General features: G+C 42.3%; 7 protein-coding genes across 7 annotated transcripts; 3 read left to right on the top strand and 4 right to left on the bottom strand.

Moving 5' to 3' along the window:
- Window positions 1-20: 20 nt before the first annotated feature.
- Window positions 21-5735, bottom strand: ESA1_1 (Histone acetyltransferase; the record flags this gene model as incomplete). Its single annotated transcript, XM_064827898.1, has 1 exon — window positions 21-5735. The coding sequence occupies one exon, from the start codon at window positions 5733-5735 to the stop codon at window positions 21-23; it is 5715 nt and encodes a 1904-aa protein (XP_064685100.1).
- Window positions 5736-9767: 4032 nt separating this feature from the next.
- ATC70_008650 (uncharacterized protein) lies at window positions 9768-10259 on the bottom strand (the record flags this gene model as incomplete). The annotated part of the gene is made up of 4 exons (XM_064827897.1): window positions 9768-9776; window positions 9828-9941; window positions 10001-10192; window positions 10257-10259. 4 exons carry the CDS (start codon window positions 10257-10259, stop codon window positions 9768-9770), a joined length of 318 nt encoding a protein of 105 aa, XP_064685099.1.
- Window positions 10260-10469: 210 nt separating this feature from the next.
- On the bottom strand, window positions 10470-12555 carry ATC70_008649 (uncharacterized protein; the record flags this gene model as incomplete). The annotated part of the gene is made up of 8 exons (XM_064827896.1): window positions 10470-10686; window positions 10734-10980; window positions 11035-11617; window positions 11690-11815; window positions 11880-12084; window positions 12141-12256; window positions 12319-12372; window positions 12442-12555. The coding sequence occupies 8 exons, from the start codon at window positions 12553-12555 to the stop codon at window positions 10470-10472; spliced, it is 1662 nt and encodes a 553-aa protein (XP_064685098.1).
- Window positions 12556-12681: 126 nt separating this feature from the next.
- ATC70_008648 (uncharacterized protein) lies at window positions 12682-15079 on the bottom strand (the record flags this gene model as incomplete). Its single annotated transcript, XM_064827895.1, has 8 exons — window positions 12682-12844; window positions 12922-13368; window positions 13430-13866; window positions 13932-14037; window positions 14093-14449; window positions 14517-14622; window positions 14695-14896; window positions 14966-15079. 8 exons carry the CDS (start codon window positions 15077-15079, stop codon window positions 12682-12684), a joined length of 1932 nt encoding a protein of 643 aa, XP_064685097.1.
- Window positions 15080-15700: 621 nt separating this feature from the next.
- ATC70_008647 (MICOS complex subunit) lies at window positions 15701-16603 on the top strand (the record flags this gene model as incomplete). The annotated part of the gene is made up of 1 exon (XM_064827894.1): window positions 15701-16603. One exon carries the CDS (start codon window positions 15701-15703, stop codon window positions 16601-16603), a length of 903 nt encoding a protein of 300 aa, XP_064685096.1.
- A 135-nt stretch (window positions 16604-16738) lies between these two features.
- SCP1 (calponin) lies at window positions 16739-19280 on the top strand (the record flags this gene model as incomplete). The annotated part of the gene is made up of 9 exons (XM_064827893.1): window positions 16739-16828; window positions 16886-16975; window positions 17039-17362; window positions 17435-17653; window positions 17714-17917; window positions 17983-18376; window positions 18440-18468; window positions 18539-18718; window positions 18780-19280. 9 exons carry the CDS (start codon window positions 16739-16741, stop codon window positions 19278-19280), a joined length of 2031 nt encoding a protein of 676 aa, XP_064685095.1.
- Window positions 19281-19532: 252 nt separating this feature from the next.
- On the top strand, window positions 19533-20668 carry ATC70_008645 (uncharacterized protein; the record flags this gene model as incomplete). Its single annotated transcript, XM_064827892.1, has 4 exons — window positions 19533-19556; window positions 19615-19747; window positions 19822-20548; window positions 20623-20668. 4 exons carry the CDS (start codon window positions 19533-19535, stop codon window positions 20666-20668), a joined length of 930 nt encoding a protein of 309 aa, XP_064685094.1.
- Window positions 20669-22054: the final 1386 nt, after the last annotated feature.

Below are 22054 nucleotides of genomic sequence, written 5' to 3'. Positions count from 1 at the left end.
AATCCCTGTTTATATCCTAGCTATATATTACGGCTGACATCAGTCACTACCGTTAGCTTCTGCTTCTTTCTAAATTGTCTGCGGACCGGAATGGTTGGCTTAAACACTCGCCTCTTATTGGCGTTGTGTCGCAATACGGCTTCAGGTACCAACCCATCAAACATGTCAATGACATTATCCCCCTTTGAAACTGATGTTGGTCCCTCAACATCCTCTGAATCAGTTGCTAAAGGCCCCACAGTGTCTTCGTTCTGATGTATTGAATCATCTGTACCTCGAAATTTCTGCCATGAAAGTGGTTTCTTGGATTGTTTTTCCACAAAAGCAAATGGCGAAATTCTTTTCGGCGCTGAACCACTGGATCCCATCTTGTCGCCACCTTCAGTGGTGCTATTATCCTTCATCTTGTCTCCATGGCTATCAGTTCTTTCCATTTTGTCGTCATGACAGCTACTTGCACCAGCCTGACTACTAATATCTTGCATTTTGTATCCATGACGATTGATTTCTGGCTGGTTGCTATGACTACTGCTTGCTAATAAATCACCTTGCTGTGTTGCATCCTTCTTTGTCGACACCTTAGCATCAGCAGTTTCATCTTTTTCTTGTTGCTCCTCTTGCACTCTCTCTTTTTCTTTTGTTGTTGATGATACCTCGGCACTTCCAGCAGTGTGCAAAGAGATGTCGCCATCACTAATCACTGCCTCTTCCAACGCGACTTCATGCTGTTCATCGCTGGTGACATGTACTCTATCAATATTATCGTCCTCCAGTATATCAACATCGAATTCATCTGCTGAGGATATATCATCATATCCTTCTATCATATTCTTGATGATGGCTCGATCCTCCCTTTTTTGTTCCTTACTGGCTACATCTGACATTGCACTGTCGTACTCTTCTTCGTATGATGAAATATCGTCATACGCATCCACAACATGCCTCAACTCATTCTGGTCTTCCTCTATTATAGAGTTGCCATCGCTACCAACATCCGACATTTCTGCTTGTTCTTGTTGTTGAAGCTCCACATGATGGGTCACCACGATCTCAGGTAAGCTTTCTGTCATGTCGACAAATAGTGACACACCCTCTTGGCTGCCATACATGCTGCTAGATAGCTCAGGATCCTGTTCATTCGTAGTAGGGACACCAACATTTGATGTAGACGAGTCAGGCATTGAGGCTGTAATAGAGATAGGTGGAGGTGTGGCATCATTACTTCGACCCACATTGACGTAACCAGTTGTAGCAGGATAGCTACCACCCCCTCCTTTCCTACCAGAAGATAATGATGCTTTGGGCAATCTGCCACTACGAGACGATGTTGCTGCCTTGACCAATCGACGACTTGCTGTAGGATCATACCATGCTTCATCTGGCTTGTCACCTTTTGCCCTCTTGAGTCTGTCACGATGCACTAAGGACTCCAGCTTCTGTCCAGCCATTGTCTCCAATTGGTAAGTACCATATTCATCAAATGCTTGAGTAATGATATAGGGACCCTTGAAACGTGGCTCCAGTCCAAACTTGCCCTCATGTGTCAACAAAACCAGGTCGCCCACTTCATAGTCCACCATGCTCATGGCCTTGTCCCAACGCTCCTTGTCCTTATCCGACACCGCCTTCATTCTTGCTTGTGCAGCTGCTCTATGCTGACCCAGTGCTGCGAGTTCCCTTGCTGTAATGTCTGCCACTGTTCTTGGATCTTGCATGGACTCGTTAGAGATGAATGGAATAATGGCATCACCAGGTAAGCGAGGCTCTCTGCCATACACCAAAAAGAAGGGGCTATAGCCTGTAGTCGCATTTTTCCATACACGAGACGCCCAGACGGCAACATCCACATATTCATCCCATCGATGAAGAGCGCCTTGCACGTACTTGCGAAGCATATCCTTGACTGTACCATTGTAGCGCTCAACCTTGCTATTCGTGCGTGGATGGAATGCACTAGTCAGCTTGTGATGACTACCCAGTAGCTTGACATACTCTTGCACTAGTTCGCTGCAGAAATTTGCGCCTCGATCTGTAATAAACTCTACGGGGCAACCAAAACGAGTGACAATCTCCTTGTATATGAACTGCGCAACAGCCTCCTTGGTCGCTTCTGGCAAGGCACACGCAATTGGCCAGTTAGTGGTGGCATCCACAGCTGTAATCAACCAGCGATTACCGTTCCCAGTGTGTGGCAGTTCTCCAACAAAGTCTAGATGCCAACGCTCAAAGGCACCCACAGGTATTGGCAAAGGATGCATCTCGTCTTGATGCTTGGCCACCTTCTTGCTGTTGAGTTGACATGCTGGACAAGGGGCAATCCACTCTGTGATATCCGTTTTCATGCGTGGCCACCAGTAACGCTTTCCCATTAGATGCATCAAGTTTCTGACCGAAGCATGGCCAAAGCTCTCGTGGTACTTGGACACCAAATCTGCTCTTTGAGAAAAGGGAACAAAGGGAACCTCCAACGCTGGCTTGTCTGCCTCCTTGTGCTTGACGATACGGAACAAACGGCCATTCTTGATGGTAAAGTTGGGCTTCTCTCGCTTCAGCATAGCCTTGAGCTCCTTGGATTTTACCTTGTCATCCGTGCCAGCAGCATACAACAAAGGCCAGTCAGATTGCAACTCCTTGGGCAATTGACTCCATGACGCATACAGGTAAAGGGGCTCCAAAGATTCCTTGGCAGATTGGGAGGCATCACCAATACGAGACAGAGCGTCCGCCACGACGTTCTCCTTGCCAGGCTTGTATATAATCTTGGGAGCAAACATCTCCAAATCGGCAATCCATCTGACCAGACGAGGCGTAGGCTTCTGTTGGGTGCGGAAATAAGTCAAAGGGTTGTGATCACAACACACCACATAGCCGCCAGGACAACCGTCAATGTAACAACGCCAGGTACGTAACGCGTGCACAATACCAATGAGCTCTCTTTCTTGTGCTGGTAACTTCTGCTCTGCTAAGGAAAGCTTTTTTGACTCGAATGCCACTGGATGCCATTGCTTGCTGTCCCCATCACTAGGCTGTAATAGCACACCGCCAACACCAAAGTCGCTGCTATCGGTCTCAATCCTGAAGGGCTTTGACATGTCAGGGACCATGAGCACAGGTGCAGAGATAAGTAATTGCTTCAGTTGCTGGAAGCTTGACTCACACGCATCCGTCCATTCGATCGCTCTCTTTTTTGGGCCAGAACCTTGTGTCAGATTCGTGAGTGGTGCTGCAATGTGAGCGAACGCCTTGATAAACCTTCTGTAATGCTGTGCAAGACCCATGAACTGGCGAACCTCCTGCACGTTCGACGGCGTTGGCCACTCTTGGACAGCCTTGACCTTCTGCGCAGAGGGTTGGATGCCATGCTGGCAAATCTCGAATCCCAGGAACACCAGTTTTTGCTGTGCAAAGCGACACTTGTCAATGTTGACGATCAATCCTGCCTCCTTGAATTTGTCCAGCACAATCTTGATATGCTTCTTGTGGGAGTCCAAAGTGGGACTAAAGATACATACATCGTCTAGGTAGCACAACGCGAACTTGTCAATGCACTCGTAGCCCAGCAGTTTGTTCATCCAAGCTTGAAAGGTAGGTGGGCTATTGCACAACCCCATTCCTAGTACGGACCATTCAAATTTACCATATCGAGTATTTATCGCTGTTTTGGGAATATCGGTGTCCTTAATACGGATTTGGTGGTAGCCGCTTTTGAGATCCAGGCAAGAAAAATAGGATGCACCCTTCAAACGATCCAAGCATTCGTCAATTCTAGGCAGTGGAAAGGTGTTACGCACTGTCACCTTGTTGAGAGCTCGGTAGTCAATACACATGCGCATAGAACCATCCTTTTTCTTGACAAATAGAACAGGCGAACCCCATGGCGACGTGCTAGGACGAATCATACCGGCAGCAAGCAGTTCCTTCAGCTGTCTCTTGAGCTCATCCAACTCCAAAGGACTCATCTTGTATGCCGGCTTGTTGATGGGTGCTGCGTCACCGGTGTCAATTACATGCTCCACCTCCTGTGTAGACGGTACACCAGACAGCTTGCTTTGGAAAACACCAGGATACTCTTGACTAAGCTGCTTTTTCCACTCAGTGTCCATGCTCATAGTAATTTGCACCTCCTTGTTGTGGTCCTCACAAACATGCAACAGATACACCTCTGCTTCCTTGTGTTTCAACAATCTGTCAACTTGTTTAGGGGTAATGAGATACTTGGCCACCATGTTTTCAACAGTTGTGTCATAAAAGGTAAGTGTATCGTTATCCCAGTTAAACTGAGGCTTGTGTTGTTTTAGCCAAGATCTACCCAGGATAATGTCAAACTTGGAATCATATACAAAGGACGATACAGGTACCTTGTAACCTTGAAGGTTGAGAACATAATCAAGTTTGTCTGTGATTTTGTGCACAGTGCCACCAGCTGTCTCCACTTCTCTGTCAACCTTAGACCAGATACCTTCGAGCTGTTGAGCAATGCTTGGCTTGATGTAGCATTCACTGGCACCACTATCCACCAACACTTTGACTGGAACATGACGATCACCGCCATGAGAGTAGGCAAAGCCGCCATACAAGGGTAAATCACAAGAAGAGGAGCTTGTGGCCGAGTTAAGTTGATCAAGGTGAGGGACATCACTGTCAAGCCTTGCTGACAAAGGCTCAACCATTTTGGCTGTTACTAATTGACACTTGGTTTTCTTATGACTCAATGAAGATCCCTTCACATAGTGTTCACAAGTGGTGTTCAATTTATTATCATCATTGTCATCATGAGCAGTGGGAGGAGGGCTATCATTACTATTGTCCATAGCATTCAATTGTCCCCTTGGCTTCTTGTAGAATTGCTTCTTCTTGCCCTTGGGTGAACCAGAACCACCGTTGTTGTAGCGATGAGTGTTATCCAGCTTGCGAATAGCCTCGATACGTTCACGGCAGTGTCTCTTGACATGACCAGGCTTGTTACAAAAGTAACATACAACAGTTGAGCTATTACCACGACCAGTCATTGCATCAAGATCCATGGGTTCAACACCACCTTGAGTACCACCACCACCACCAGTACCATACGAATAACCTTGTTGTTGAGCACCTCTTGTTACTACCATGCCACGATTACCACCAAAGGGGAAAGAAGAGGTGCCACTACTACCCAAATGAGGTCTTGTAGCTGCATAGTTCAATGCATGGGTAAAGTATGTTTGGATCTTTCTCTGTGCTGGTTGGTAATCACGCAGTTGAGCCTGGAGTTCCATGTCTTGTATGCCTTTTCTGAATTGATGGCACTGTTCCTCTTGTGTCATACCGGGAATGAGCATGATAATATCCATGAAGTTATCGCAATATTCTTGCATTGAGCCAGTTTGAACAAGAGAATCAAGAGCATCGCGTGCATCATCCACACTTCTAGCAGGCCTAAAGTTTTGAAGCAGCTCTGCTTTCAACGCAGTCCAGGTCTTGGGCGCATCATTTGGATGATACTCCTTGTACACACGCAACCATTCAGCAGCACGACCAGCCATTAGAGTACTTGCAAAGATGAAGGCCTTGTCATCACCCCAGCCATAGAAATCCTTGTGTGTCTCAATAGCAGAGCACCAGTTGTCAATAATGCGAACATCACGTTCACCAGAGTACTCATGGGGTTGCTTGAGCTTAACAGAGTTGCTGCTTTCACCCGTTATCTGCTTCACCGCCTGCACCACCATATCACATATTTCTTGAGGGGTGGACATTTGAGATTTTGCTTGTACCAGTGCTTTGTTTTACAGTGCTTGAGAGAATACCAGTGCTTTGAGAGGGTACCAGTGCTTGAGATAATACCAGTGCTTTGATTTCAGTTCTTTTACGGATATAACAAATCCTTCCTTTTAACAGTTCTTTCGTAATAAGGCACGTTCAGCAATCACACAGTTAGATCTATTGAGACGTGCTGCTGCTACCAATGTCGTTTACAATATATATGAACAGTATATATGTATACAAAATTAGATGAGAAGATAAAGACCCCCTTTATTCAATTCAATCAAATCCCTGTTTATATCCTAGCTATATATTACGGCTGACGTCAGTCACTACCGTTAGCTTCTGCTTCTTTCTAAATTGTCTGCGGACCGGAATGGTTGGCTTAAACACTCGCCTCTTATTGGCGTTGTGTCGCAATACGGCTTCAGGTACCAACCCATCAAACATGTCAATGACAGTTCTTTGTAAGTTTTTTATTATTATATGTGTAGGGCAAAATTTCTGCCGACCCAGATTTATAATTTGGTTCTATGATTTGAATTGTCTATACCTACTATTTGACCTTAGTAGTTGTTTCACGCCTTGCATTTCGATAGAACTGCCTCTCAAGTATTTTGGGTGGTCTCAAAGGAAAGCATGCACTAAAACCGCAACATTCTACATGATGCGACAGTGTAATGATTCGTATTACATATGTTTCAACCAGCATGATTGAAACATGAATATAGTATGTAAATAGCCTTTCTTTTGACAAGTATTAAACATTACTGAAAATATCTGTCATTACTTCTTCCTATACTTTTATTACAATAAATCCCCCACTTAATCCTAATAATACTGCTTGTCTAATAATATTTACATCTATCATACAGTAAATATTGCTCAAGGTTAAGGACCTACAAATAGTAACACCAACCTGCCCATTCCTAGTAAATTTGTCTTCCCTCTACAATACCATTGCACCCTCATTACAGAGAGTAATTCATCATTGTATAGACTCAAGAACTACCTTTCGTTTGATGAGACCCTGCTACTCAAATCTGTAGTAGCATCAGTTCCCATGATCTTATAGTACCCAATAGGTCAGTCCCGGCCAAACTACCAAAAAAATAATCGCTCAAGGCCGATCTTTGATATAATAGCGAATATAAAACTATCTAACCATAAAAGCAAGATTCTTCAACATGTCAAGTATCTATTGATAACTTGAAACCAGCAAGTTAATATGGCCCTTTTCGTACACTCCAATTTCTAAAATGCTGGGTCAAATTCATCCTTGTGTCGTATACAGATGCGGAAGATCAACGGAGCTTCAATTTCTAATATTCTGAATGATGATCTATGGGATTCTAAAATCTATCGACCTTAACATTACGCGTTTCTTGATAGTAAACACCCCTTCAAATTTATATGAAACTTGTAGAGAATTCAAAGGAAAATACAATAGTATCCATATCAAGTCTCTGGTACGTATTGTTCACCTGATATTTGATGCGATTGTTTTTGCGATTTTTTGACTGTTTTCTAAAGATTAACCCGTATCTGTCATCAAAACATTTTGTTAAACATTACTAAACATTGTAGACCAAAAGATTTCCTATCGAATGAGCTATTGCTTGAAGCTCTGGCAAGACTCTATCATAAAATACTGGCAATATTGTCCTGACCAAAAAGAGGTCACCTAATTTTTTCCTTACCATCACAGGCAGATTTTGAAGAAAAATCCATGATTTTGCATGATACCCTTTTTGACCATATCTCGACAAATAATCACTGGATTTGCACAAGACAAGAACAATTCGATAGCTCTACATTATATCCATTATAATATAAGGGTTTTAAGTACCAGATGTACGTTCCCTTCATAAATTTGCTCAAAATCATATATTTTATGAGCTACAAGCAGGGGATATTCAGTTTTTTATTTATTTATCTATAATAACCATACCATCGTATAGAAAATTGAAAAAGAAACAGAAGCTTTTAAGTTTGAAGCTCTCGTTCACTTAGTAAAATCTAGCGCTATGGCCCTTTGAAAATCGGTCATTTGGAACATTTTCCGTCATTACTCATTCAATAACCCCACATCAAACATATCCTAATCGAAAAAAGTTTCTTCTACAACTTCTACTATACATACATACTACATTCATATAGTAATTTAAAAAGTTTTATTAGCAGCATCTATTCAAAATTATCTATTTTCTAAAATCTCCCTTTTCTCTTCAACCACACTACCTACAAAAATTTCAATTGCACCATCGTTTAAATGGCAAGAGCGGGGTATCAAATCGACCAGAAACTCCGAAATCGGAGCCCGAAATTATTTACCGTGGTTTTGATTGGTTAATGTTCTTCATACAAGTTATCCTTCTATCTTCGTTGAAGAAAATTGGGAAGGCATCATGATAGTTGCATTCGTTATTGTCATTAACGTCAATAACCGAACACCAACTAATATAAAGTGGTATGCGTTTGAATCTCAATGTGCTATATCACGTTTATTTTGGTGCACTAGTAGACCACATTATACAATAAATTGTTCAGGTGCCACTGGATTCATCAGCTACTACTGTGAGTTACTTATGGCAATGTCATGCCGAAATGTTGGTTGTATTGCCATTTTATACAAACTATTGTTTATCAGTGAAGATGATAGTAAAACGAAAGGCCAGCAGTCGATGATGGTATCATATTATTTAGTTGATTGGTAGAGAATTTACTAATGTTGGTGTATGAAGCAAGTACTAACGTTGCTTTATATGGCACGTATCAGCACTGGTTTTAATTATTTGTACCAATATTGTCTTTTAGAGTATGTATCAACCTTTGTTGATGTGATATATAACAACATGGGATTAGAAAAGATGTACCAATGTTGGTTGGTACAAAATGACGCGCTGGTAGTAGAAGTGCTATCAAACCAGAAAGGATCCCTATGATGGGTATCCATCCCAAATCGATTAAAAAGACGAAGACAAATTACTCTTTCAAATGCAATTTCCACAAGACGCCAACTCAAGCCAAGGTAGTGATCGACAATTCAAAGACACTGCTATTACAATGGTAAAACAAGAGAGTAGTCTCAAATCAGAGGCTATCTTTGGCTAAACAATCACGTATACAATCGACTACCATGTATAAAGCTAAACTATTACTCAGATATCAATTCAAGACTTTCTGCCTATCACTATATTGGACAATCCCAATCATTATTGCAGTGTATGTAAACGTTTGAATGTATCATGGTAGCGTCGTCGTTGCCAAGTGATTTACTTTGTGAATAATGGCAAAAATTCAAGGTTTTCTATCCAGATGCTGTTATCAATGTTGACAATGCTGATCTGTATCATGCAAAATGTGACCGAGCATTTGGACAAACGTGCAACTTTGTTACTCATTTAACCAACAAGCACTCCATCATAGCAAAGAGAAACACCCGTATCGTTTCCAGCGATAGCAACGCGTTGGCTATACAGACCAGCAATGTGAATCGTACCTACAACAGCCCGCGCCTTCTGCAAGTCAAAATCATCCCCTCTCCCGCCGCTTAAGATGAAGATGGCCTACTACTTCCTAATCCCAACAACCCTGGCTTCTTTTGCCATGTCTGCAAACGCACACTACTGTCGACAAGTCTCTACCGACTCCATTGTAGAAACACCTATTGAATGGAACTGAAACCCGTTGACAGAAGCTGATGCCTCCTCTCTCATTAGCACGCATACGCCTCATCCCCATCAGTCCATGTATATCACCAGTTACCCATTGGGCATTGACCTTTACAATACGCAAATAGAGCAAACAGTAAAAAAAAAAAAATATCCAGTTTCTCTCATTACAGTGTTGTTGCAAGATTAAATTATTTATTGTGTAAGTATCGTCGATGATGGTTGAGGAGAGGTATTCGTATTGTACAAAGCGTTGGCATGGTGTGTGTGTGTGTGTGTGTGTGTGTGTGTGTGTGTGTGTGTGTGTGTGGGGTCGAAAAAATGGGGTTGCATTGATAGGCATGTTGTGTTTTAATCCCACTATAGTTGCTATCAGTTACCATCACGTATATACACATGCAGACAACTTACAACAAGCCGATCATCCGCTCCATTCCTTGGCGATACAGGCTGATTCTTTTGCTTCTTTTCATCAGCCAACTGTTTGCTTAGCTTTCCACCTTCTTTTACGCCTCGATTCTCAGCCTGATTCAACAATGTGTAAATAAATAAACACAACGCACCAAACAATTGAAAGAACGTACCTGAACTCTTCTTTTCTCGGCTGCGCTCAGCATAGCTTCTCTGGATCCCTCACTATCAATGTTGGATGGCGAAGCAGATGCACCACCACCGCCACCTAATGTCTGTCCTGCACCCTTTGCTTTGTTGGTGTTCTTGATGGGTTTAATTTGATGGCTTTCAGCTTCTTGACTCTCTGAACCACAGCAGTTTCCCTAGGTCCATGCACATGTTGGTCATTATGGACGCATTGCATGATCAAGAAGAAGTGCTACCTACCATGCTAAAGAATGGATTTTGTATATATGAAAGGAAAAGAAAAGCAAGAAAAAAGGAACACAATTATCTTTTTGTGGTTCTATTTCTGTGCGCCCCCATAAAAAAATTCCTCGCTCACAAGCAACACAGTTCTTTTTTAAACTTGTTGATTTACAATTTATTTCAAGATGATGATGATTAAGATATTAAAACGTTATACATAAAGGACCGAGCTCATTGCTCTTCGTCAGGCTCAAAGATTAAGCGATAGTTTTCCAAGATGGTTTGAACCACCTTGACATGCCAATGTGTGTCAGCAAGTCTTTGGTTGTCCTGCTGCGAAGAGACGGTGGATTGATTGCTGCCCTGATCTCCACCCATCAGTGTCATGCCAAAGATGGTCGATAAATTGGCTGTTGTCATTTTATTGAACTCTTGCAATTGTTGAACCCTATCATGTAATGAGTGGCATGTAACATGGCAACCATTGTAACTTACTTGTCAAGGTGACACATGATATATTTCAATGTTGCATAATGTGCGTCTGGCAAATCATTGATGATGGTGTGTAGACCGAGCACTCTCATTCTGTCGTTTTCAATTCTAGCTGCGTTCATGAAATGCTGGTATGATGATTGAGGGAATAAGGGGTCTGGTAATTCTCTGAACCAAAGTTTGAGCAAGCTGGTGATATTGTTGACATCGGCATTGTTTTCATCAGACGTCAAATCCACGGCAGCGCAATCTAAAGCAAATCACATCAGTCTTGTATATCCATGTGGCAACGATGCACACTTACTTCTATCAAACGCACTCTTCAATCGCTGAATTTGCGTACTGGTACCTGACACACGATACAGCCCCACTGTCTTGAGTCCAGTGGCTTCCACCGCCTCTGCACATTTAATGACCACAGCAGGGACCTCTTGACCGTCTCTTTGCATCAGTTGTGTCAAATCCACACCAAACACAGGGTTCGGCTTTAATACGTTCAATGCAGTAGCTGACATGGGATATTCTTTATAGGGTATATCTTCTTTCTTCACTTTGTGTGCCTTGCTAGTGTATTCCTTGACCACCTCTGAAATGTCTGTTTGATAATCGATCTTTTCTGTCAAGGATCGCAAGCCTTGTCCCTCATCATTGTCCAGCGCTAATCCATCCCTGGTAAGCGATTCCTCAAATAGGTAGGCATAACGAGCCAATTGGTATCGAATCGCTGTGCAGCATTCATCATCCACACTTTTTAATGTTACTAGATCAGAGGGGAGTTGTGTTTGGTAGTAGTCTTGTCGAGTTGCATTGGTTGTTACGAGTTGATTTTTGTAAGTTGTTTGAGCATGATTCGCTTTGACGCATGATTCATCCACTTGTTTCTTTAGCTGATAGTAAGATGGCTTGTTAGTATATATATATATATATATATATATATGAGATAACAGTAGACTCCTTACTTGGGCTGGTGTCTTGTTGCTTTTAAAAAGCCCACCTTTCTTTGGTAAATGGTCTGAATCGTTACTATTTCTCGCTAATATCGCTCTTTCCCAATCTTCACTCAACATGTCATACTTTTGTTTGCTCTAAATTGGTATTTTGGAGCCATTAGTATGTCTGATGTCTCCTCCTTTTATGTGGAAGGTTTACCTTTTCTAATGAGCTTTCAGCGTCTAGACGATTTCGTTCATGTCGGATCCCTATTTCCTTTACTTGCTTTCTGCTCTTTTCGGTATCTTTACACATGATCTGCACGTCGTCAGCTACCTCTGCAATATCACTTGAAAATTTCACTCGCTGATCTCCAATGGTTTCATGCACTTTGAGGAATTGAGTCCACACTGTGCCATAAGTGCTGCTTACATGGTATCAGTATCGACAAAGACAATCACCCGTGCGGCATCAGCTCACCTTGGCTTGCAATGGCTTTTATCGTATAATTCGGTCATGGATTGAGCCAACTTGATCATTTGTTTGCCATACTCTTCCTCAATGATGGCTCTCTTTTTCAGAAACGTGGCTACATCCTGTTGTTGTTTGCTCGTGTTAGTCACTTGATTTCACCTTGGCATTGCACTGCAGTGCTTACTTTGGCTGCTTGCATATCGTGCTTGACTTTATCTAATAGACATTGAAATCCACCCTTGAAAGGAGAACCATGTTAATGGACCTGTTTCGGTATCAAGGCACAGCCAATGCTCTAGATGCTTACATCGACATTTGTTAATTTCGAAATCACTTGGGTATCTGTATTATCGGTAGACTCTGATCTCTTGGCAGAAGGGTCTTCTGCTGCGGCTGGTGTAGTCGAAGCAGAAGAAAGCATAGTAATAAAATCAAGGAGTGAAAGAAGAGGAAAAAAAAAAGCGAAACAGACAAAGAAAGGGTTTATTTATTACTGCACGTGTAGTTTGTTACACAGCCAATTTTAATTTTAAATTTGCATCTACAGCTATAAGCTGTGATCATGCAAAAACTTTTCGTACATGTCAAGTCTTCCCTGCAAAATCTGATTCTCTGCTCGCTCACAGATGGGTATGATGACAGATGCAATGTCGTCTGGCGTGATGTATTGCGCATTCAAGTCCTTTCTGAGCGCTGCCGTGCCTGCTTCACTGTTGCATTTTTGAAACAACGGGTTAATGAACCTACACATCCCCCCTCATCAAACCACTTACACACACACACTTACCGAAACAAGTTTTCCAAATCTGCTCCAGAGCAAAATTCAGTTTGAGATGCCAAGTCATTTATATCCACACCCTGCGTCGAGATCTTTTTCAATAGGGTTCGTATAATATCAATGCGATCTTCCAAGCTAGGCAGTCCCACATAAACAAGCTGATCCAATCTTCCAGGTCGAAGTAGAGCATCATCAATCTGATCTGGCCTATTGGTACATCCAATCACCACAACACCTTGTCGTCCTTCCACGCCATCCATTTCATTCAGCAATGTACTGAGCACACGTTCATTGACACCGCCACTACCGCTATCGCCCAGATCAAACCCTCTTTTAGTGCCAATAGCGTCCATTTCATCAATAAAGACAATGCAGGGTGCAATACGTTTGGCCGTAGCAAACAACTTTCGTACCTTGTTTTCAGTTTCACCCAGGTATTTGGAAAAAATCTCGGGTCTATTGGTTTAATGAGCGTATGAGTGTGTGTGTGAGTGTGTGTGTGTGTTCCACTACTTACCCTTTGATGGATATAACATTCATCATGGATTCAGAAACCAGCGCTTGTACAAGTGCCGTTTTACCACATCCAGAAGGTCCATACAACAACAGCCCTGAAGGAGGTTTGATGCCCAGTTTTGTGAATACATGTGGTTGCAGCAACGGTAATAAAACAGCTTGTGTCATGCGATCTTTGATAGTGGCATAGCCTCCCATATCGTCCCAGTCTCGTTTGGGCAATGTTGACTCCACCTCGGCCCGTTGTGATGGTCGATACGTGTCGAGTGCGTATTCAAAGTCTGACCATACCATTTGAATCTTGCAAGATGACGACGAGAGCGATAGTTGTTGTAATTGGTCTGAAATATCCATGCTTTGTCTATCTGACCGCATTGCTTTCAATTTGGCTTGTCGTACGAGTAATTTCAAGTCTCTTGCCACATAACCTGAGGTTCTCTATATCATCACGCAAGTAGGGAGTCAGTGTGATTGCATCGCTGCATTTCATCCGCAAAACATACCATGCTGATCTGTGTTGCATAGTCATCAAGCACATGCGTTGTATCCCTTATCGGCTTCAAACCAAGATCTTTGAGGAATGTGTGTAATAAAGCTTTTCGTTGAGGGCTAATGAACACAGCGCAGTGAGTATCCTATTGGCAATAAATAAAAGTACACTTACAGTGTGGGTATAGGCAGAGTCATATGCTGTCTGAATATGTCTGTTTTGCGCAATGACTCTGGCAAGGCTCTCAGATTGCGAGCAAGGCCAACAATACACACTGGTGTAGTGTCCTCTATGCTATCTAAGCCTTTTGAGATGATGTCCAAAATCTTGCTCGTCTTGTCTCCCACGAGCAGTGCATCTAAATGGCGAATGACCAATGCGGAGGGTGCGTTGCTTTTCGCTTTTTCCAGCAGTAGACTGAACGGGTTGTAGTTGATGAATTCAGGTGCATTGTATTCTTCATCGTTGAATGCAAGTAGGTCGTGTATAGAGATTTCATAGACGATGCTTGCAAGCAAGTCGCTAGCACACCTTGATGTATGGGGAGGGGGGTTAAATCACTGCTTTGATTTTTTGCACACTGTATATAGAGTCTTACTGCACTAATCGAGATTTTCCTACACCAGATACACCATGGATCAAGATGGACTTGGCTACCGGGATGCCCAATTTGCGATACGCCTCTGAATTCTCAAACGAACTGCCTACACAAATCCATGTTGATTAAAAAAAAAAAAAAAAGCTCCTCAAGATGTATTAGCACACACGCAACGTACGCATCATGTCTGTCAAACTGGTAACATATAGATCTTTTTCATCTTCCTGCGATCGTTGCCAATGGGAGCGCATCAGGGCAAATTCGAAATGCGTGGTATCTCGAGCCACTTTCATGCATTTAGAATTGCCAGCAAGTCGATTGATGTGAATAACAACGGATCTACCGTGCAAGTTCCACTGGTAGCGATCACCTTGAGACACCTAAGCAGAGTGTGTGTGTGTGTGTGTGTGTGTTGGTAAAAGTTTTCATGCGCTTCTTTTGTGTCCTACCAGACGACCCCACAATCGACGTTGAATCGATTGCTTATATATCACATCTTTTGCTTCAATGCCAATGGTAATAGCAGCTGCAATCTCGTAGTCGGTTGCTCGTTGATAGCCCATGTCAATGTTGATTTGGCAGGCGTACAAAAAAAAAGTGAAAGAAAAAGCAACAAAAAGTTTTTGCTTTGCTTTTGAAAGCGGAGATGAGCATGCCAACAACACATTGCTCATTGGCCTGAGAGATGGGTATCGATCACAGCTATGCTTGCAAAGGGGTTTAGCAGAGTACAGTGCATGGCAACATGAGATGCTCTACAAGCGGCTGGCCATGTCAATAGATTGCATGCCTTCTGTGTATGTGTGTATGTGTGTCTGTGTGTCTGTGTGTCTGTGTGTCTGTGTGTGTGTCCCATCGCAATCCAGCATCCATCAGTGTCATGCCAGGCTGTCTATATCAAGTGTGATTTCAGTAGAATTGGCCTCTTTTGCCAAAAGGAAATCAGCTTATATGAGCTCCGGATAGATACCAACATACGGTCGTCCAGTTGTTCCATCTTGATAGGCATGAGCAGCAATCAGATTTGATGGATAATGACCCATTTATGCTGTATAGATCTATGTGTTACTGGCTTGTCTAAAAAGGGCAATACAGATGAGATGTTGATTCAAGACCAATATAATAGTCTGTTGTTCGTGCTCTTTCTTTTTCTCTTTCTCTCTTGCAACATTCAACTAGGCATCATGTCCAACACAAAAGCTAAAAAGGACCCCGTTCTCTCTCTTCTATCAGGCACGGTCGCTGGTGGTGTAGAAGGCATCGCTACTTATCCCACCGAATACGTGAAAACTCGACTTCAATTGCAAGCTGGTGGCAAACTACAGGCAGGCGAGATCAAATTCAAAGGACCCATTGATTGCCTTGTCAAAACCGTTCGAACGCATGGATTCGGTGCCATCTACACGGGTGTATCTGCATTGGCGATTGGCAATGCAGCCAAAGCAGGCGTACGTTTCTTGACATACGATCAAATCGCCAACGCCCTGAGAGACAAGGACGGTAAATTATCTGGCGTCAGAAGCATGTTGGCAGGATTAGGTGCGGGTATGACAGAGGCAGCGCTGGTGGTCACCCCTTCCGAGACCATCAAGACCAAATTGATTCATGATAGAAACAGTGCTGCACCTCGCTATAAGGGTCTTGTGCATGGCACCAAGCTCATTGTGGCGGAAGAAGGATTGGGTGGTATATACCGTGGTGTAGGGCCTGTGATGGCAAGACAAGGTGCCAACAGTGCTGTTCGATTCACCTCGTATTCTTACTTCAAGACAGCGCTACAGCAATGGCGAGGACAAGGTGATGAAGCGTTACCTACTGCACATACATTTGCTGCTGGTGCCATGGCAGGTATTGTCACAGTGTATACGACCATGCCGCTGGATGTCGTCAAAACTCGTATGCAAGGTTTAGATGCCAGAACACTCTACAAGAACTCGTTTGATTGCCTGGTGCAAGTTGTCAAGCAAAATGGCATCCTTTCGCTATGGAAGGGAACCACACCTCGACTGACTCGATTGATCTTTTCAGGCGGTATTGTGTTTACAGTGTACGAAAAAGTATATCATGGGTTAGAATTGCTTAAATAAATGTAGACTGCGGAAGCTTTTTTTTATTTCATGCCTTTCTTTCTCTTTCTCTTTCTCTCTCTTTTTCTTTTTTTTTTTTTTTTTTTTTTTTTGTGAATATATATATATATACATATATATATAAAATAGAACCAAATGGAAGTGGATGTCAGAGAAAACATTGGAAGGTTGATCAAGGACCTTACAGAGACTGGAGAGTGGGTGCTGGATGCACAAAAGTTAAAGGTGATTAGCACAGTTGTTTGTAGAGAGTTGCATCGTGAATAACATGGCATGAAAAAGAACCTGAAATCTATATGCAAACGATCCGATGCCCTTGTACAAGTCGCGTTTGAGTTTATCATGGCACAATTGAGAAAAAAGCATGCTCAGGTAAACTAGAATGACTAGAGCTTGCATGAAAAGATCCATCTCCATTAACACTGGCAGAAAAAGATACGATATTCATGCGTGCAACTGACTGAGCAATTATTTGATCGCTCAAAGTACTTTCGAGACCTGCTGACTGAAGATTTTCCACTGTTTACTCAACTGACTGTTGGCATCCAAGGCAAGAAATTACCTCCACCTGCTCCAGTAGCCACAAAGCTGAAGGACTATGCCATTGCATTGATTAAAGCGTGGTTTACAAAGTACGGCGAGAGATATCGGCAACTGGGCATTGCGTACGATTTCTTGCTGGATAATGGCTTTCTGGATCGAGAAACTGGATCACTGACTACAATTCACATGGATGAGAGAAACAAATCGAATACAGATGTAAGTATGCCGAAGAGAGTTGATGTATCTAAATCATGTAACAAAAAAAAAAAAAAAAAAAAAAAAAAAAAGGCCAGAAGAAAAGCGATTCAGTTCAATCGATTCGAGATTTTGAAAGCGGACATGAACGACCATTTAGACATTATCAAGGACAACTTGACCAACATGGAAGGGTGTTTTGAGATTTTAATACCAAAAAACGTCTTTCAAGGCGAGGATCTAGATTTTGATGCGTTGTTACGAGGTGAAGCAAGTAACAGTGACCCGTCCGCAGCAGAGAATTACAAGGATGCAAGTGATTCGGATTCAGTGGCATCAAATGCAGCTCAACTCACCCGTGTTTATATGTAGAGCATTTTGTCGCATGGATTGGGATCCAACCGATACCAGATCACAATTGACATGTCAGAAGAGTCATTGATGGAGGATGTTGAAGAAACTCAAGACAACAAGATTGTATTTGATCAATTGAGAGAAGCATATACCCTGTTGGAAACAAAACATATCAACCAGCTGAATCAATGGATCAACACGCTTGTCAAAATGGATCTGGCAGTAAATATCGAAATTGATCATGCTACTGCACTCGTTATTGTGTGTGTACTCATCAATACCCGTAGGACAAGGCTGAAAAGGAAAAGTGGATCAAACAAGTCATCAATTTGAAAGGAGAAGCATCTGAAGCGATTCGAAAAGCCAAACTACTAAAAATCGAGCCAACGCACAAACCAGTCAAGCGAATTGACACGTCTCATATGGAGGAGGAGGAGGAGGATGACGAATTTGGCGATGAGTTGTTTGAAGATGTCAATGTGGACAAGATCAATGCAGAGGAACGAGATAAACGTACCGTGAGCGGCTCCAAATTACCGCCCTTGCAGCGTTTGTTTCCTCTATCGTATGACCCCGCCATGATGGAAGATGCGACATACAAGGGACCGCCATCTCTGATAGAAGATACTGTGAATGTACCAAAAGATAAGGGGAAGCAAAAGGCGAATCCCGAGAAAGAAGGTGAGTGCATTCAAGCTATCTGCCATCTGTTGAGAAATGACTTACACAATGGTGAAAAATAAGAGTTATATAAGCGTGCACCCGTCGTCGAGGTAAGATTCATAAACGGGATTGCAGCATCCGCAAACGAAATTTAAGCCTAACACCATGTGTGATACCTAGTGGGGAGAGGATTTATATTATTGGGACAAGACAAACGTTCAATTCAACACGAGTGGCATTGAAAAGAGCCATCGATTCATGGGAACGGGTGAAGGTACAAATGAAATGCCAGAGCATTTGTTGGAAGAACTTCGAAAGCGGCCCATCTACTACAAATCCGAGGCACCCAAAGAGATCCAGGTCTGTATCTCATATGTGTGAGTCGCACAAGATTGACAGAATCTCATGTTGTTTATCGCAGGCATGCCGACATCCTTTGCACAACGGTGGACTTTGTCCTCGGAAAGATTTGGTAACATGTCCTTTCCATGGCAAGATAATACCCAGAGACGACCTCGGAAGACCCCTCAACCCGGAAGATGTGCTTGCATCCACATCTGGTGCCATGGCACCTGTAGATCCGAACGAGGAATATACAGGTCAAATGGCAAGTCGCAAACCAGATGCTGCTATCATGAACAATCTGTGGCAAGTACTGGAAAATGATGTCATGGGGCAATCTGGCCATGAAACAATAGCCAACAGCAGAGGAAGGAAGCGGGAATCAGCAACAACTGGAGGAAGTAGAAAGAAGCAGAAACAGAAATCTGCTCTAATTGATGTCAGAAAGAAGCCAGATACAAGTTACACGCGATTGACTAGGCAGATCAGTACCGCCAAGAACAGAAAGTTGGTAGAAGAAGCTATCGAATACGAACGTGAGATGAAATCTAGGAATAAGGAAGCAAACAACTGGCGTTAAGATATAGCTTGCAAGTTGAATGGTAGTGCCGGTTAAATAGTGTCCGCGGGCTAAAATGGGGTTCTCTCTTTGCTAATCAATTATCATCATTGTTGATCAATACCGACACATACACAAGAGTCACATTAGTAATACAATGACAACGCATGGATGGACAGAGATTTAGTACATATAAATGCATTGCGAGGTCTAGTTGCAAATGCTGCCTCTTTTCTTTTTTTTTTTTTTGTCTCATTTCATTCATAAAATAAAATGTCTACTATTCCTACAGTCAAGGTAAATTTGCAAAACAAATGATAACTTGGATCGCCCATGGCTGATACAGTTGGCATAGCTCAACAGTGGTTACGATGTACCTTTGATCGGTTACGGTACATTCGGCGGCAACAATGGCCCCAAGGAAGTCTATGATGCTGTCAAGGTTGCTTTGGAGGAGGGTTACAAGCACATTGATACAGCATATATCTGTAAGTGAGAGCAGACAAGCGCAATTCATGCAGCTGTGCCAACTGAAATAACGCGTCATGATGTTGATGATTAGATCGAACTGAAGAAGCAGTTGGTAATGCTATCAAGGAAAGCAATGTCAAGAGAGAGGAGCTTTTCATCACTACCAAGCTCTGGGGCAATTTCCATGAACCTCAACATGTAGGTCCTGTCTTTGAACGCTCGCTTAAGAACTTGCAAATGGACTATGTCGATCTCTACTTGATCCACTGGCCCATGTCTTGGGAATTCAAGGGCTATGAATTCTCTGAGTGTAAGTCTAGTAAGAACGCATCTGTCACCCATGTGCCCATCATTGATACATGGCGTGCTATGGAGAAGCTTGTCAAGGACGGTAAAGCCCGTTCCATTGGCGTCTCCAACTTTACCATCCCGATGCTGGAAGATTTACTGAGCAAATGCGAAATTCCTCCTGCCATGAATCAAGTTGAAATTCATCCTTCTTTGCCTCAAGAGGAATTGCTGGCCTACTGCAAGAGTAAGAACATTGTGTTGACCGCCTATTCTCCTCTTGGCAATCCTGGATATAAGCCTGGCGTTGTCAAAACCTTGGATGAACCCGGCGTCGCTGAGATAGCAAAGAAATACAGCAAGACGCCTGTCCAAGTGCTTCTGAATTGGGGTGTGAATCGTGGTTACTGTGTTATTCCCAAGAGTGTCACTCCTAGTCGTATTAGAGACAATCTCACTTATTTTAAGATGGACGAGAAGGACATTGAAGCTATTACTGCTCTGGGTCTCAAGCATCCTGTGCGTACATGGTAAGTTGCTTTGCTTTGTTTTGTTTTTTTTCAAGCAAGTCTTGACTAACAACATGCTGTTCTTCTGTCATTAGTAAACCTGAAGAGTCGTTTGGTCCTGAGAATGCCATTTTTGATTAAATCAAATAAATTTTGCGTACTTCTTCACTTGAAAGCAACAAGGAGGGGGGGGGGGGTGTTTTAGAATAGTAATAGTGGTACTACTTTAGTTGAGAATATCAACAATAGTGATAGCCGTGATAAGAGACATGCCATGGACAAATGCACTACGCTTGAAAATCCGCATTGATGCTTCTTAATGCATTGGAACGAAACTTCTGTGTAAAGTGTTAGTTGCAATGACAGTATCAGAGAAACCACCGATTGATGCGCATCGTCTAAACAAGTCAAACACATTGAGTACTATTGCTGCTGCACTACTGCAAATGGGTTTGACATCGAGATAAGATGTCAAAGACTACTATAATTGAAATATACAAGAGGTGGAGTCAATTTTAAACTATTGGATGTAGAATATATGTTCCTCTATCGCACGTATTCATTAAATCTATTGCATACATTATCCAGCAAGCAAGAGAACACAAGGCTTATGCAGCGAAGCGTTATCGGCCAAAGTGTTCTCAGTACTAGTTGTTGAGTCTACCGAGACAGGGTACTTGACTACTTTTTTTTACTAGCATAAAAACATCCATCTGAAAAATGAAGCAAGCTCATAGCTCCTGATAATTCAAATGGAGGAAATGGTAAACTGAGTGGTAGGTTAACTAATAAAGTCTCCCAATGCAGCAGCTCTTGCAATTACCTTAATAAACACTGCCGTAGTGACAATTTAAACAACACTGTGTTGTTTAAGTAGTATGTATATAACTTTTCCAGCGCCTGATAAATCTAAAAGACATCATTCCTCACTCCACATTGTTGTGCAGTGAATGCCAGATGTAATAGAGTATAATGATCTTCTTGTAGAAGGCAGATAGATGTACTAGGAATGGGTGAATGAGATTGGTGTTACTATTTGTAGGTCCTTAATCTTGGTTAATACTTGTCGTATAATAAATGTGAATATTATGGGACAAGAAGTATTAGGATCAAGTGACGGATTTATTGTGGTAAATGCATAAGGAGTGTAATGGCAGATATCTTCACTATCGTTCAATTACCTGCTGTCAAAAATGAAGACTATTTATATATATACTATAGTAACGTTTCAATCCATATGATTGAAACATTTGTCACTTGAATCATTACAGCAGATTAAATAATCGCATCTTTTCTTATTACCTTTCAATAAAGGCTTTACATTGCAACTGTTTGGATACCCTTTTATTACAAACACAAAATCATGGTATGAAATGACAGTGTGGAATACATCCACTATGATCTGCATTCCGACAGTTCATCCAGTTACCAGATTTAGATATAAACTGTATGTACACTGGATTAGATGTACGATATCGATTTATACTATGATCATGAGAAGATATGGACTTCAGATACGCTAGTACT

The sequence above is a fragment of the Mucor velutinosus genome (assembly GCF_035048745.1).
Source record: "Mucor velutinosus strain NIH1002 chromosome Unknown tig00001563, whole genome shotgun sequence".
In the NCBI taxonomy this organism is placed as follows: Eukaryota; Fungi; Mucoromycota; class Mucoromycetes; order Mucorales; family Mucoraceae; genus Mucor; species Mucor velutinosus.
Note: the sequence above shows the minus strand (reverse complement) of the source record. Positions and strands in the feature narration are given on the sequence as shown.